Genomic DNA, 12,527 nt, shown 5'->3' with positions numbered 1-12,527 from the left:
CAAAGCTGAAATGACCGTTTAGCTTTTGATCAGAGACAGAGCAACGAGACAGAAAATTGTTGTTGGCTTCGGCGTAAGCATTTCTTCTTTCTTCTTGTTTTTTACTCATCTGCCTTGAATTCCTTTTCCCTTTTAGCTGCCACTTTGAAGTGCTCTTCTCAATCAATCCATTACTTCCTTCGTTTTTCACTACATCATTATGGCTACTCTGACTAAGCCGCCTTGTCGGTCCAGAAACAAGAGCCTTCGTGGGTGAAGAACATGTGAACGCTGCCGTCGTAATTCCTGGAACAACAACGGATGTCAGTTCAAGTCATGCTGATCACAACCCAGAAAAAGAAGCGAACAAATCCGATCTAATGAATTTAGAGTTTGATCCTAACAGGCAGAGAAAGAAATGACAGCAAAATATCAACCTAAAGCAAGACCAGAGACAAGCAGAAACAATTAGCCATAGATAGACAAGTAAAAGAATTAGGAAGCATCACGATTGTCCAGACATAAGTCATATATACGCACTCTAATCTATCATGTGATAAAATCCAATATATGGTTTTTAGGTACCATTCTGCTTCCTCTCTTCCTAGCAGTGGAGGCATTCAAAATTTTCCAACTAAAAGTAACATTAGTTTGAACAAACATAGAGACACACTGCAAATGTACTCGATCAAAAGAGATATACAATCACCAGAACTTTTATAAAAAAAGGTTAAGCAATTTATACCTGTAGAGTAATTTTCTTCTCCAATCAGTGGAACATCAAATAACACATTGGACGTGTCATCATTTGCCGAAAGTGATATGTTCGAGATTTCACTCTCTTTGGCCTTGCTATGGATCGCATCAACATTGTTTTTAGAAGCGTTTGAAACAGGGACACTCTCACATAAAACCCCATTGTTGTCCGAATTATAATTTTTTATTACAGCAGAAACTTTGTTTTCTGAAAGCCCTGGAGGAGGCGAACAATCAGAATTGACAAGTTCATCACGGGTAAGAGGAACAGATACCATAGCTGTACTCTCTAACACTTTTGTTAGTGGCCGTTGTCGGGTTCTTCTTATAGAGTATTCATTAGCATTTCTAACAGGTGACCTATTCCTTTTAATTGACGGCGAGCAATCCCTGCTACTACCATTGGAAAGACTCTCATTCGTCAAAGAACCATTGATGTTTGTATTATTTTCCTGCTTATCCTCGAGCACTGCACCGACCTGTACTTTTCCTTTTAATCCAATATCCTCAAGTCCTCTCATTCGTTTGTTGCCTTCAGTCCCATCATCTTCCGAGTCATTTGGTGTTCTTCTTCTCTTCACTGACAAGGTCTGCACCTTAGAAGCTTTGACCTTATTGGTTTTTTTTAAAGACTTATTAGACTGCAATGCAACTTTAGTCTCTGCCACATCCCCAGAGTCCTCATTACCCTTTCTGGAATAACATCTTCTAGGAACCTCACCAGATGTACTAGGCTTCTCAATACACTCTGGGTTATCTTTGGCAAGGTGTGCACTCTCAATCTCTAGAGCATGGGCAATGGCATCTTCTCGGCGGGCATACTTGACAGCCTTCTTACTAGTGGTCGATACAGAAGCCTTTGCTATCTCAATGCAAGCATCATACTCCCCACAACGAAACGCCTTCACCCTCTTGGACTTTTCAAGATTATACCAATCCCTGGAGAGATAAAGAGTAAAATAATTAACTAACTAACTCTGTGACCTATCAGACCAACTAGTTCTATCAAGGGCAAAGTAGTGAATCATTTGCAACTGAATGACACAATCAATTTGACAAATTCAGAGGCGCAGAACAAACTCAAGACGGGAAGAACAAGTAGCATGTTGAAAAACTGTAATCATCTATGAGAGATCATCTTCTGGTAACACCTGAACTCACTCAAAAACCAAAACTTTCATACATTCGTCCAAAGGTCTAACTTTTTCATATGGGTGGGTATTGAAAGAGATCAAACAGAGTAAACAGTACTTTGTCAAATTTCCATCAATCATTCAAAAAGCAAAATCGTATAGGCAATGATTACAAAAAGCTAACAANCATTCACACCAGCTAGCTCTATCAAGGGCAACGTAGTGAACAGTACTTTTCCATCAATCATTCAAAAAGCAAATTCGTACAGGCAATGATTAAGAAAAAAAAAAAAAGCAACAAAACAATCAAAACAAGAATGCTCTCTCATAAGAGAAACCATTAGGATTTTGACTTGAATAAGGAAGAGATTAAAAAAAGAGTAATAGTGGTAACTCACACGCTAGCATCGTCACGACCTAGAAGTTTGATAGGAGTGCCAGATTTGGGAGAAACGATAGTACCGTCAGGAACCTCGTGATGAGCCATAATCCGACCCGGCCACCATGACCCGTTACGGCGTCGGACCCAAACCAAACCTCCTACAGACGCATCAATCGCCTTGCTGTTTCCCTCATCACTACTACCCATCACCCACCAAATCCCCTCGAAAGCACCAAACCCAGAAAACTCCTAAAAAAATTGATCTAACGAATTCCCAACAGATGAAGTCAATCTCTTGGCCAAAACAGAGTCATGAATATAAGAGGCACGATCTTCAAACCAAACAAGCAAAATCGACGCCCCACGAGTTGTAAGCGCTTGTGAGAAAGGTTGCAAAAAGGGTTTTTATTGACGATCAACGAATACAGGAAAGAACAATAAGAGATCCAGTCAGAAGTTCTTTCTAATTTTGAAGTTTTTTTTTGGTTCTAATCAGTAGCAGCGAGCGATACCGCTGATGTTTGATTCAAGGGTTTTGGGCTTTTTCCGGCTCGGAGAAGAAACGGAGAGAGAGAGAGAGAGAGAGCGAAGACGACGGAAGACGGCAAGAGAGAGAAAAAGAGTTTGGTACCCAAAACCAAAAAAAACGAAGGCTAAAGTGTCTCTCTGTCCAACTACGTAACGAAACGGCTGCGTTTAGGTTTCCTTCTACTATACACTATTTCATTTTGGTCACCTTTTTTACCTTCTACAATTGTGATTCCGATTTGTACTACAAAGAGAGAGAGAGAGAGGGATACATGTTGGACATGGTGGTACCCTGGTATGGCCCCTTTACATGTTTTATCAATACATCGTGAATATATTTTAAGATGCATTTTGCTATATGTATTAAATGAATTATATTATACATTGTCCATTTATATATAGTTGAACATTAGTTCAGTTTATACATGGATGGTTAATAAAACTGTTCAAATTCTTTACTTGTTCAAATTAATTTTATCTTATCCACAATGATTTGAACATATAGACAACTTCTTATCGATATAATTTACAAAATTTTAATATGTAATAAGACGGTTTGTCTATTTATCCTCATCCATATGACTATGAATAAGTGGTGAAATATATGTTTTTAAAGAAACTTGTCAATAAAGTTCAACCTTGAATAATTGTTTTGGTTTATAGTTATCCATGACTAATTTACCAAACCACAAATTATTTGATCATATGTTTTTTAAATCACTAAACACAAGTATATATATACTGTATTAACTGTATTTTAAGCACTTGGGAGAATCCTGGATTCTAAACTCAGAGCAACAATAACAACTTTCTTGGCAGTACTCTTTGAAAAAAAAACTGGTTTCAATCATTTTATAAGCAAACTAAGAAACCTCTAAAGTGAAGCTTGAACTTGGATGGGATATTAATATGCCAGTGTAAAGGGATAAGGAAAAGGTTAGATGAATTATCATATAATAATTTCATAAACGTATTGTTAATATTATGATGAAAATAAAAGGGTTTTGTGCAAAAGATGCTTTTCAAATAATATATTTTGTAACTTAACACTCCAACTTAAACAAATGCAAGTCAATACTACAAAATCAAATGTCACCCGCAATATAACTCTTGCACGTGTATAGATTCTATAAACCGTATGAATCTGTGTATGTGTAATAAAAATGCGTCGGAGGTTTATCATTTTGTAATAGCATGTGCCAAAATAAGAGAAAGAAGGTTATCATTTTGCATTACATAACTGAATATAGTGAATTAAAATTAAAACTTAACAACTTGTGTTATGAGTAAACGTATGAAAATATTTGGTACGTGTAAATATTTGTCAAACTTTTTAGTTCTTTTTTGCATAAGGATTACAATTATTTTTGTTGACATTATTCCTACATTCTTTTAAGGTGTCATGGCAGCTCAACACATTTCGAACAAGATCTCGGCAGCAGTACTTGTTAATGATTGCTGTTAAAGAGCATGGATCTTTCAAATCTGGACCCGTAAGGTCTTTGAAGAAATTACCTATATATAAGAACATCATTAGAAAAAATTGTGGAGTATTCAATTGTGATTATAGAGGTGGTGATGATGATAAACAATGAACAATAAACCACATATATATATAACATACATTCATGAAGGCTAGCCATGGAAACAAGGATGACACAAAAGATAGCAAATTTGGAAAATGACATTGTGATTCTTTTGACAAGAGATATGTTCTGTTGTTTAAATTAAAAAGCTTACATATAAACACACATATTTATACTAATTATATATATATATATATATATTCTAAAAATAGTAAATTATTTTTGAGGTGTAATCCGCAAAAACTGTAGTTAGATTTGTTTGGTTAATCTTATTTTCTTTTTCTCCCCGAATATCGATGGTTCATATTTTATTTTATATTAACATTTTTTTCTTTTCTTAGAATAACCTAAAAGAAAAATCAACAACATCCACATGTTGGTTAGCGATATATTAGCTACAAAGTTACTAATATTTTCTATAATTGATTAGCGGTAGATTAGCTACAAATGTTCTTTTTAATATATGATAAAAAAAATTATTCGATCTATAGTCAATTCCTATAGATAGAGTCGAACTCTGGTGGATTCGACTCCAAATGTGATGTTGTAACTACTTGACTAAAGACAATTCCCCAATTTAATAATAAGTTATTCAAGATTTATAATGCATGTAATTAATGATGACTCAAACTTAAATTGTGGTTTATTCGTAATTATCGTCTTAAATTTTATTTTTTAAAAGTGGTTTTAGCGTTTCGGGAAGTGTTTAACTTTTAGGTTTTTGCCCAATTTAGCACATTTTTTGAAGAAGATTTAACTTAATATCAAAATATACGATTTCATTCGGCATAAATTAAAGAAACCAAAATAACTGTTTACCAAAAGCAAACCAACCCGACTAATATAGGTCAGAGTTTTCAATATCCATTACAATATGTAGTAGTCTAGAATTGGCAATGATTCTTTCTTTTTTACATAGATTTTTAAAAATATTTGGAACCATGTTTGAGCACTTTCCAACATAATCCTTAGGCCCCGAATGGCAACCCGATTAGGGTGCGGTGTGATGACTATAATCGCATGTCAACACCGAATGGCAAAACGATTAGAGTGTGGTGTGATTCAAGCACTTTTGTCAAGCGATTAGTTCTCATATTTTACTATTAACTTAGTCAGACCACGAACGGAGTTTAAAGATCTCACTGGGGTTTAACAAGTATGACTTATGAGTATATTTACTAAAATACCCTTAATTATTTTTATTATATTTAATTAATAAAATATAATATTTAATGATTTAAAAAAAATAATGATATAAAATAACATTTTTGGTTGAAAAACAAAAATCTCGTTTTTACGGGAGAAGAAAATGACTGGCGGAAAAACATAAATCACGTTTTTTACGAGAAAACACAGAATTACGTTTTTGGCGGAATAATGGAAATAACGTTTTTTGGTGGGTAAACGGAATATCACGTTTTTTCAGGAAATTCGAAATTCCGTTTTTGTCGGAAAAATGAATAATCACGTTTTAGGCAGGAAAAGGACAATTACTTTGTATGCGGAAAAACGAAAAATAATATTTTTGACGGAAAAATACAAAATCACGCTTTTGGCGAAAACACAAAATCATGTTTTTTAAGGGAAAACACGAAATCATGTGTCTTGTAATCACACTCAAAGCGCTTTGTCATTCAAAAATATGATAGAAATGCATCGCACCCGAATCACATATGAAACGGAGTGCCATTCGAGGCATAATCAGTTACTCTCTAGGTTTCAAAATATAAGATGTTTAAGCTAAAAGCACGCATAATAAGAAATGTTTATTTTAAAAAAATTTAACAAATTATAAACAATACTTCACAAAATAAATAATAAAAAATATAAAATTAATTTAAAAATTGTCTGAAAACATGGAATATGAAAACAAAACAAAACCTATAAAACATATTATTTCACCAACACTAAAATTTAACGAAGGCCCATTATAAAAGCCTATTTATAATGTCTTTATTCTAAGGGGAGATTTCCTTCAAAACAAGGGTTTGATGATGACTTATTCGAATATCCTCAAATTTATTTCTAAAAGTTTTTCTATTTATATTATAGTCCACAATATTATCAATAATTTATTATAATCACAAAACTTTCATTACATATATAAATATAAAATACATATAACAAAATATATCAAACAATATTAATAATAGATTTTATATAGATATATAAAATATATCAAAAAATTTATATAGATATAAATCAAACAACTGAATATATATATATATATATATATATATATATATATATTTCAAACAATTGAACACCATCCATCGCCCCCTAAGACCGGGCTAATTTCATCTCGGTGAATGCTTAAGAACCGAGGTAAATGAACGTAAAAAACAAATGGCAGGAAATAGAAAAGAGACCAAACTCATCTCATCATGTATTGCCTACAGATGGTAATGCTCTGTGCACTTGTCTCGTTGATCCCTTCAGTGCTTCATTTATCCTACTGAAGGCTACTTTCAGAGGGATACAAGATACAACTCTTTCTTTCGTCTTCTCTATCATCACCTTCTTCTTGCAACTTACTGTCAGCTTCTGCCCACTTAGTGTTGAGAGACACCTTGTCTTTATGGATAGAGATAAAGATTTATTTGACTTTGATGATTTATATGGAGGAAAATGTGAGGCTTTCTTTTTTGATGACGGTTTTGGCTTCGCATCATCAACCATTGGCACACCAAGGGGATTGAGATGACTACTCACAATGAGGTCACATGATCCATCTTCAAGCACTTCAACCGTCGAAGGATGCCCAACAATAGCTTCACCATTAAATTTACTCCTAAGGGAAATCAGTGGAACATTCCGTGGATTATTATAGCTGGCCTCTCTGTCCAACTACGTAACGAAACGGCAGCGTTTAGGTTTCCTTCTACTATACACTATTTCATTTTGGTCACTTTTTTACCTTCCGATTTGTACTACAAAGAAAGTGAGAGAGATACATGTTGGATATGGTGGTACCATGGTAGCCTTTACATGTTTTATCAAAGGAAAATAAAACAGAGCCAGAAGAATCTACATTGATCTTTGATTTCCATGTACATATTAGTTTATCGAGTGACCCAGCTAAACCCAACTGCAACAAATTTTTAGTAAAAAAAAAAAACCATAAAATCTACCAAAGGTCCTCCCTAAGTACAGCTCACACAAAATTGGGCCTATGAATCATTTCTAATTTCACAAGAAAAGAAGAAAAAAAACGGCTAATTTTCAACAACAAGATGACTCCAAATGAGGGGAATATCAACCACCTCTGCGTACTGTGTGTGATCCAGAGAGTTTTGGTTTCAGCTCCATCAATCTTTTCCATGAGATGATGCGTAATCTCTCATTCTTTGTTTCAGTTGCTGCAAGAGGTAACCATAGTTTGTTGTTAATACAAGTACAAGCATTAAGAATCCAAAGGAAGATGATTAAAAGTTTAAAACCAAGAACTATGCTTTTTAGGGGGAGAGTTTTGTAACTACTCACCTTCAGTTCTTCGTGGAGAACAACAAATACTTTCTTCAAACGTTTGTGCCTCTGCAGATTGTGCGACATATAACATATATAAGTATAAGTCATGATCAAGTATAATGTGCAATCAAAACAGGGGGGAAACGCTCAAGTATGAGTCAACACCAAGTATGGCAAAAAAAACTCGCATGCTTGGATCGGTAAATAAAATGGCAAAAAAAAACTCGCATGATTCCCTTTCGACAGAGTCACTACTTCTCACTTTCCTATTCCTACGCTTTATGTTTTCCATTGCTTTGTCATGAAGATCAATCTAGGTAAACACAAGTGGACATGTTTCCTACCCTAATCCAATTTAACCCATTACCTTATGCGATAAAATTCATGTCTTTCACATTTTCCCAAATCTTACACAAGCAAACAATTTTATCATTCATCATCCTCTTTGAATGAGAGGTCTGTCTCAAAATTTCATTCTACATCCAAATTTTTATATGACGCTGGAAATTCATCTGATGCCAAGAAAACTTCAGTAAATAAGTTGACTTCTACCTTCAAAGATATATTTCGAAAAGTTTCATATTTTAGTATTACAAAATATAAGAGATAAATAAGTAGCAAGTGGTTAGAGAAATAGAAAATTACCTCCCCATATCTGCTATAAGATTCCTTTATCTGCTCCACAATTTTGTTATATCTCTCCACATCCCTTCCTTTTGCAAAGCCAAGGTCTTGGCCCAACTTTTGAAACTCATTTCTGAGAAAAATGGAAGTATAAATATATATATATAAAAAGCTGATAATCTAGGACAACACAAATGATCAGAGTTATGAACGAAGAGTTCATCTAGCTACCTGTGGTTCTCTAATATCTTGTTAACGGAGCAGTAGCTATCATATTTGTCCGTATACTCCTGCACATAGGCTTTATACCTGAAATATAAAAACGTTGTTATCTACTCAAAAATGTAATATTAAATTATTAGAATTCCAAACATTGAAGTTTCATTTTACTCACTGCAAATGATCACTAATTGGTCCCTTAAGCTCAGGAGAAGCTTTCTCGTATTTCAAATAAGAAGAGTCTTCTTCATCGAAAGATGTCATTCGTTTCTCCCGGACAACACTGTCACCTGGTATTGAAGCATCTTTGTGTCCATTGATAGAATTTGAAATTGAGATAGACGCATGTCTTTTGCTCTCCCTTGATGATCGGGATGTGGATGCTCGTTTGGAGCCATGCTTTGTACCAGGCGTTTTTTTGTTTGTCTCTCCATAACCTTCCACACTGCTTCCAACTCTTGCTCTACTATCTTTTTGTCTTGATTTATAGGCTGCATCCTCTAAATTTTTATTCTGTGAGCCAATATCAGTATCTGTACCTGTAAGGTTCTGCCCATGTGACTGCAAAGCCCACTTTTGGGATCTTTCTGAATCTTCGACAACGTGTCCGGGCAATTCTTTGATACCGTTGATAGCATGTGGAGGAGCTGACTTTTTTGAGTCAGATTTTTTGGACCTCCGTTTATCCGAGTCAATACCCAATTTCTCGGAAGTGCTTGGTTTTGAATTTGACTGCCTAAACGAAGTTTTCTCTTCGACTGGCTTCAATGCTGTATCTTCGCCCAATGGCTCAGGGAGCTCACCCAACTCCAATTCCGAAACTTGTTTTTGGAGGACAGATCCGTTTCCCTTAGGTAATTTCTCCACATGTATTCTCTGGCTATCTAAGGGAGAAGAACCTATGCCCAAGCCTGAAACAGTCTTGGGATCCTTGTCACTTCCATCCAGTTCACCGTGTTTTCTATCAGATATCTCGGTAGGTAATGAAGGTCGAATGGCTGACTCACCATCTCTTTTATTCCTTGGAAACTTATTTTTCAAATGAACATCATCTCTTTGATTGTCCCTCAAGGCCTTTCCTGACCGACTAGAAGGCAATTCATCCGGGAAATGGCCCTCTTCATCAGATTTACGAACATTTCCTAAGGCATCAGAATGCTTGTTTGATTTACCTGAACTATCAACAGGCTTCATTTGACCATGTCTATTCGACTTTTCAGTAAATGATTTCTGAGATCCTCTAGGTGGATCTATCGTTTGACTGGCAGAAGAGTTTCGGAGTTCTGCATCATACTTGACCTCTGAACGCTGTGAATCTTTACCTATGGCAGGTAGCTGATTGCAGCTCTGGGATTTTATTTTTTTCTCCCGTGCTGATGATATCTGACTGTAGTGCTCAAAATCAAGGGATTTAGGGTCCTGGTCTTCTGCCAGTCTCTCGGAGATGTCAGGTTTGTCATTTTTAAAGTTATCCTTTGTTGTATTCTCTGTGTCATCAAACAGCTGTCCAATAAAATTTTGGCGATCTCGCAGCTTGTCATGACCAGATGCAAAATGTTCCTGCCCTGAAATGCCAACTTCTTCATTTGCAGTGGGACTGGCACCAGTTGTTGTTTCCGTTCTCCAGTTATTATCAGAGAATTTTTTTCTGTCAGCTTCAGAACCATGACCCTCATCTGAACTGTTCCCCTCGACATCAACTGCATCAGACCCATGACCATCAATGTCAACTGCATCAGAATCATGACCGTCAATGTCGACAGCATCAGAATCATGACCCTCGATTTCAACAGTACTAGCACCATGACCTGGAAGATTAATTGCACCCCGTTCAGCGGACTGTATTGTCAGTAGAGGCTCTTCGCTCATGATATCCACGTCCTCATCAGAACCGTCCTTACTGTTAGAAGAAGCCTCACTGTCACTGCTGCTCCCACTGTCACTTCCAGCTGCACTTTTACTGCCACTCCCACTGTCACTCCCACTGTCACTGTTATCACTATCACTGTCACTATCACTAGAGCTACGAGCCTGGCCTTCTCTATTGTCAGATCCCTTTTCTTCATGAAAAATGCCAGGTGAATGATGCTCAATGTCAACATTTTCCTGCATACTCAATTGCTCTGCTAGATGCACAGGTAAACAATCTAGTGAACCTTCTCCATTTCGCTCGGACACAGAAAATCTCTCCATGTTATTTCCCCCTGGAACGGGTAACTGATCGCGATTGCACTCAGTGATTGGTAGCACTTGCTGGTGTTCAGGTGAACTGAAGAAAAAAACATTGTACTAAGACCCGATACGGCAATGAAGAGAAAAAGACATAAGTAGAAGTATAGAGAATGTATATGGTGTGGTGTGGTTGATAGCTTCTCGAGTTCATTCCATATTAAATACGATCATAACTTCAGCTAATTAACATAGACTCCTAAAGGTTTAACTAGAGTTCATTCTGCACTAAAGAAGCAATGTTGCATGACAATATTCTTTTTGTATAATAGACATTATCCTCATGCACCTACTTAATTTAATAAACCACATTTAATTTTATAATAGAGTGTTGTACTGCAGTGATAATTCAAATTCGTTTAAGGTACACATACCTTCCACTATCAGGTGAGTGTTTTTTATAGCTTCCCAACTCTGCTTCTGGTTTTAAGAAATACCTTGGAGCTTGGAAATTTGCGATCTGGTTATCAACAACAATTAGGGACACAATAATACATACTGCGCCTAACGAAATCACACAAAATCACATGTTATTAAAAAAATTTCATGACTTACTTTTTTCAAAATTAGCTCAATCTTCTTTCCGGCATTAGGGATTCTATTTCCAACAGCTTTTTCTAAAGCCTATAGAAATGAAAAGAGTGTGGCATCAACATGGAGGAAACACGTACTAGAAATGGAAATAGCCATATATCTGGGGTTTCATCTATGTATTACCTTCAAACTCATTGGAGCCTCTTTTAGGATATCAACCAGCAGTGTCTGCAAGTCAATTTCTTTATTAACATTGGTTGCTTGGCACCCGGATGTGTCCCTTAATGCATTATTTTTCCAGGTTGATGGTTCTTTTTCGCTAGCAAGCATGTTCTCTCTGCCCTTTGTCTGGACTGGTGTGACATTCTCGTTAGCTGCATGAGTTTTAGCAATATTCCCAATCTCATATGAAGGAGGGGTATTGTATTGATTAATAGGAGACGGTCCCGGTGAAGCTGATAGCCTATTTTTCACAGCAGGGGTAGAAACCCCTGGTTTGAAAGAAGGCTTTGGACCTCCGATAGGAACTGTCATATAGTACAAAAAGTGAAAAAAAATTGTGGTATCAAAAAACAGCAAGGAAATATAATAGAGCCCAACAGTATTTGAAACCCTAACGTGTTACCACAAGCTCGTCGCAAAGATTTTTTTCTATATACCTGGAGGTGGATCAACTTTTCGCTTCTTAGGCGGAGGTTCCTTCTTCTGTTTATTTGACATTCTCCATGGACTTCCTGAAAGCACAGGGAATATGTTACAATATTATTGGTTATACCCAAACATTATCACATGCTAGATAATCAAAGGTTTTGAACCCAAAAGAGAAGAGAACCTGAACACGCAATAAAACTTAAGAGCATGGATTTCAGTTTCAAACAAGAATGGCTATCTACGCCCATGTTCTTAAACCACCGAGTATGAAAGGAAAAGGGAAAATGTGGGAGGTACAAACAAGGTTTAACAACAATAACATATTAGCAGCTCAAAATTCAAAGATAGATAGATGCTGTTTAAACGAAGACCATATAATAGAATGAAAAAGTTACCTTCAGCAAGAGCCAACTGCTTCTTTAATGATGGATTCCCAGG

The 12,527-nt window shown here is 36.0% G+C and overlaps 2 protein-coding genes across 3 annotated transcripts in view; both read right to left on the bottom strand.

Moving 5' to 3' along the window:
• LOC104748391 (uncharacterized protein At1g51745-like) overlaps nucleotides 1-3,077 on the bottom strand; it is a 5,355-nt gene extending 2,278 nt beyond the window's left edge. The window contains exons 1-3 of the mRNA XM_010470040.2: nucleotides 2,267-3,077; nucleotides 725-1,674; nucleotides 7-285 (exon numbers count right to left, since the gene is read on the bottom strand). Of these exons, the coding sequence (XP_010468342.1) occupies nucleotides 7-285; nucleotides 725-1,674; nucleotides 2,267-2,457 (1,420 nt within the window). The 5' untranslated portion in view covers nucleotides 2,458-3,077. The remainder of the gene's footprint in view (nucleotides 1-6; nucleotides 286-724; nucleotides 1,675-2,266) is intronic.
• The window catches only part of LOC104746556 (dentin sialophosphoprotein-like), a 15,019-nt gene continuing 9,863 nt past the window's right edge, over nucleotides 7,372-12,527 (bottom strand). The window contains exons 6-13 of one of the 2 annotated variants that reach the window (XM_019237328.1): nucleotides 11,622-11,840; nucleotides 11,460-11,528; nucleotides 11,279-11,364; nucleotides 8,851-10,944; nucleotides 8,688-8,765; nucleotides 8,478-8,589; nucleotides 7,848-7,898; nucleotides 7,372-7,723 (exon numbers count right to left, since the gene is read on the bottom strand). In XM_019237328.1, the coding sequence (XP_019092873.1) occupies nucleotides 7,673-7,723; nucleotides 7,848-7,898; nucleotides 8,478-8,589; nucleotides 8,688-8,765; nucleotides 8,851-10,944; nucleotides 11,279-11,364; nucleotides 11,460-11,528; nucleotides 11,622-11,840 (2,760 nt within the window). In that variant the 3' untranslated portion in view covers nucleotides 7,372-7,672. Of the gene's footprint in view, nucleotides 7,724-7,847; nucleotides 7,899-8,477; nucleotides 8,590-8,687; nucleotides 8,766-8,850; nucleotides 10,945-11,278; nucleotides 11,365-11,459; nucleotides 11,529-11,621; nucleotides 11,857-12,527 lie in introns of both variants that reach the window. The other variant, XM_019237327.1, reaches the window with a different exon arrangement.

The sequence above is a fragment of the Camelina sativa genome, chromosome 15 (assembly GCF_000633955.1).
Source record: "Camelina sativa cultivar DH55 chromosome 15, Cs, whole genome shotgun sequence".
NCBI lineage: Eukaryota > Viridiplantae > Streptophyta > Magnoliopsida > Brassicales > Brassicaceae > Camelina > Camelina sativa.
The sequence above is the reverse complement of the archived record's forward strand: the minus strand, read 5'-3'. Positions and strand labels throughout refer to the sequence as shown.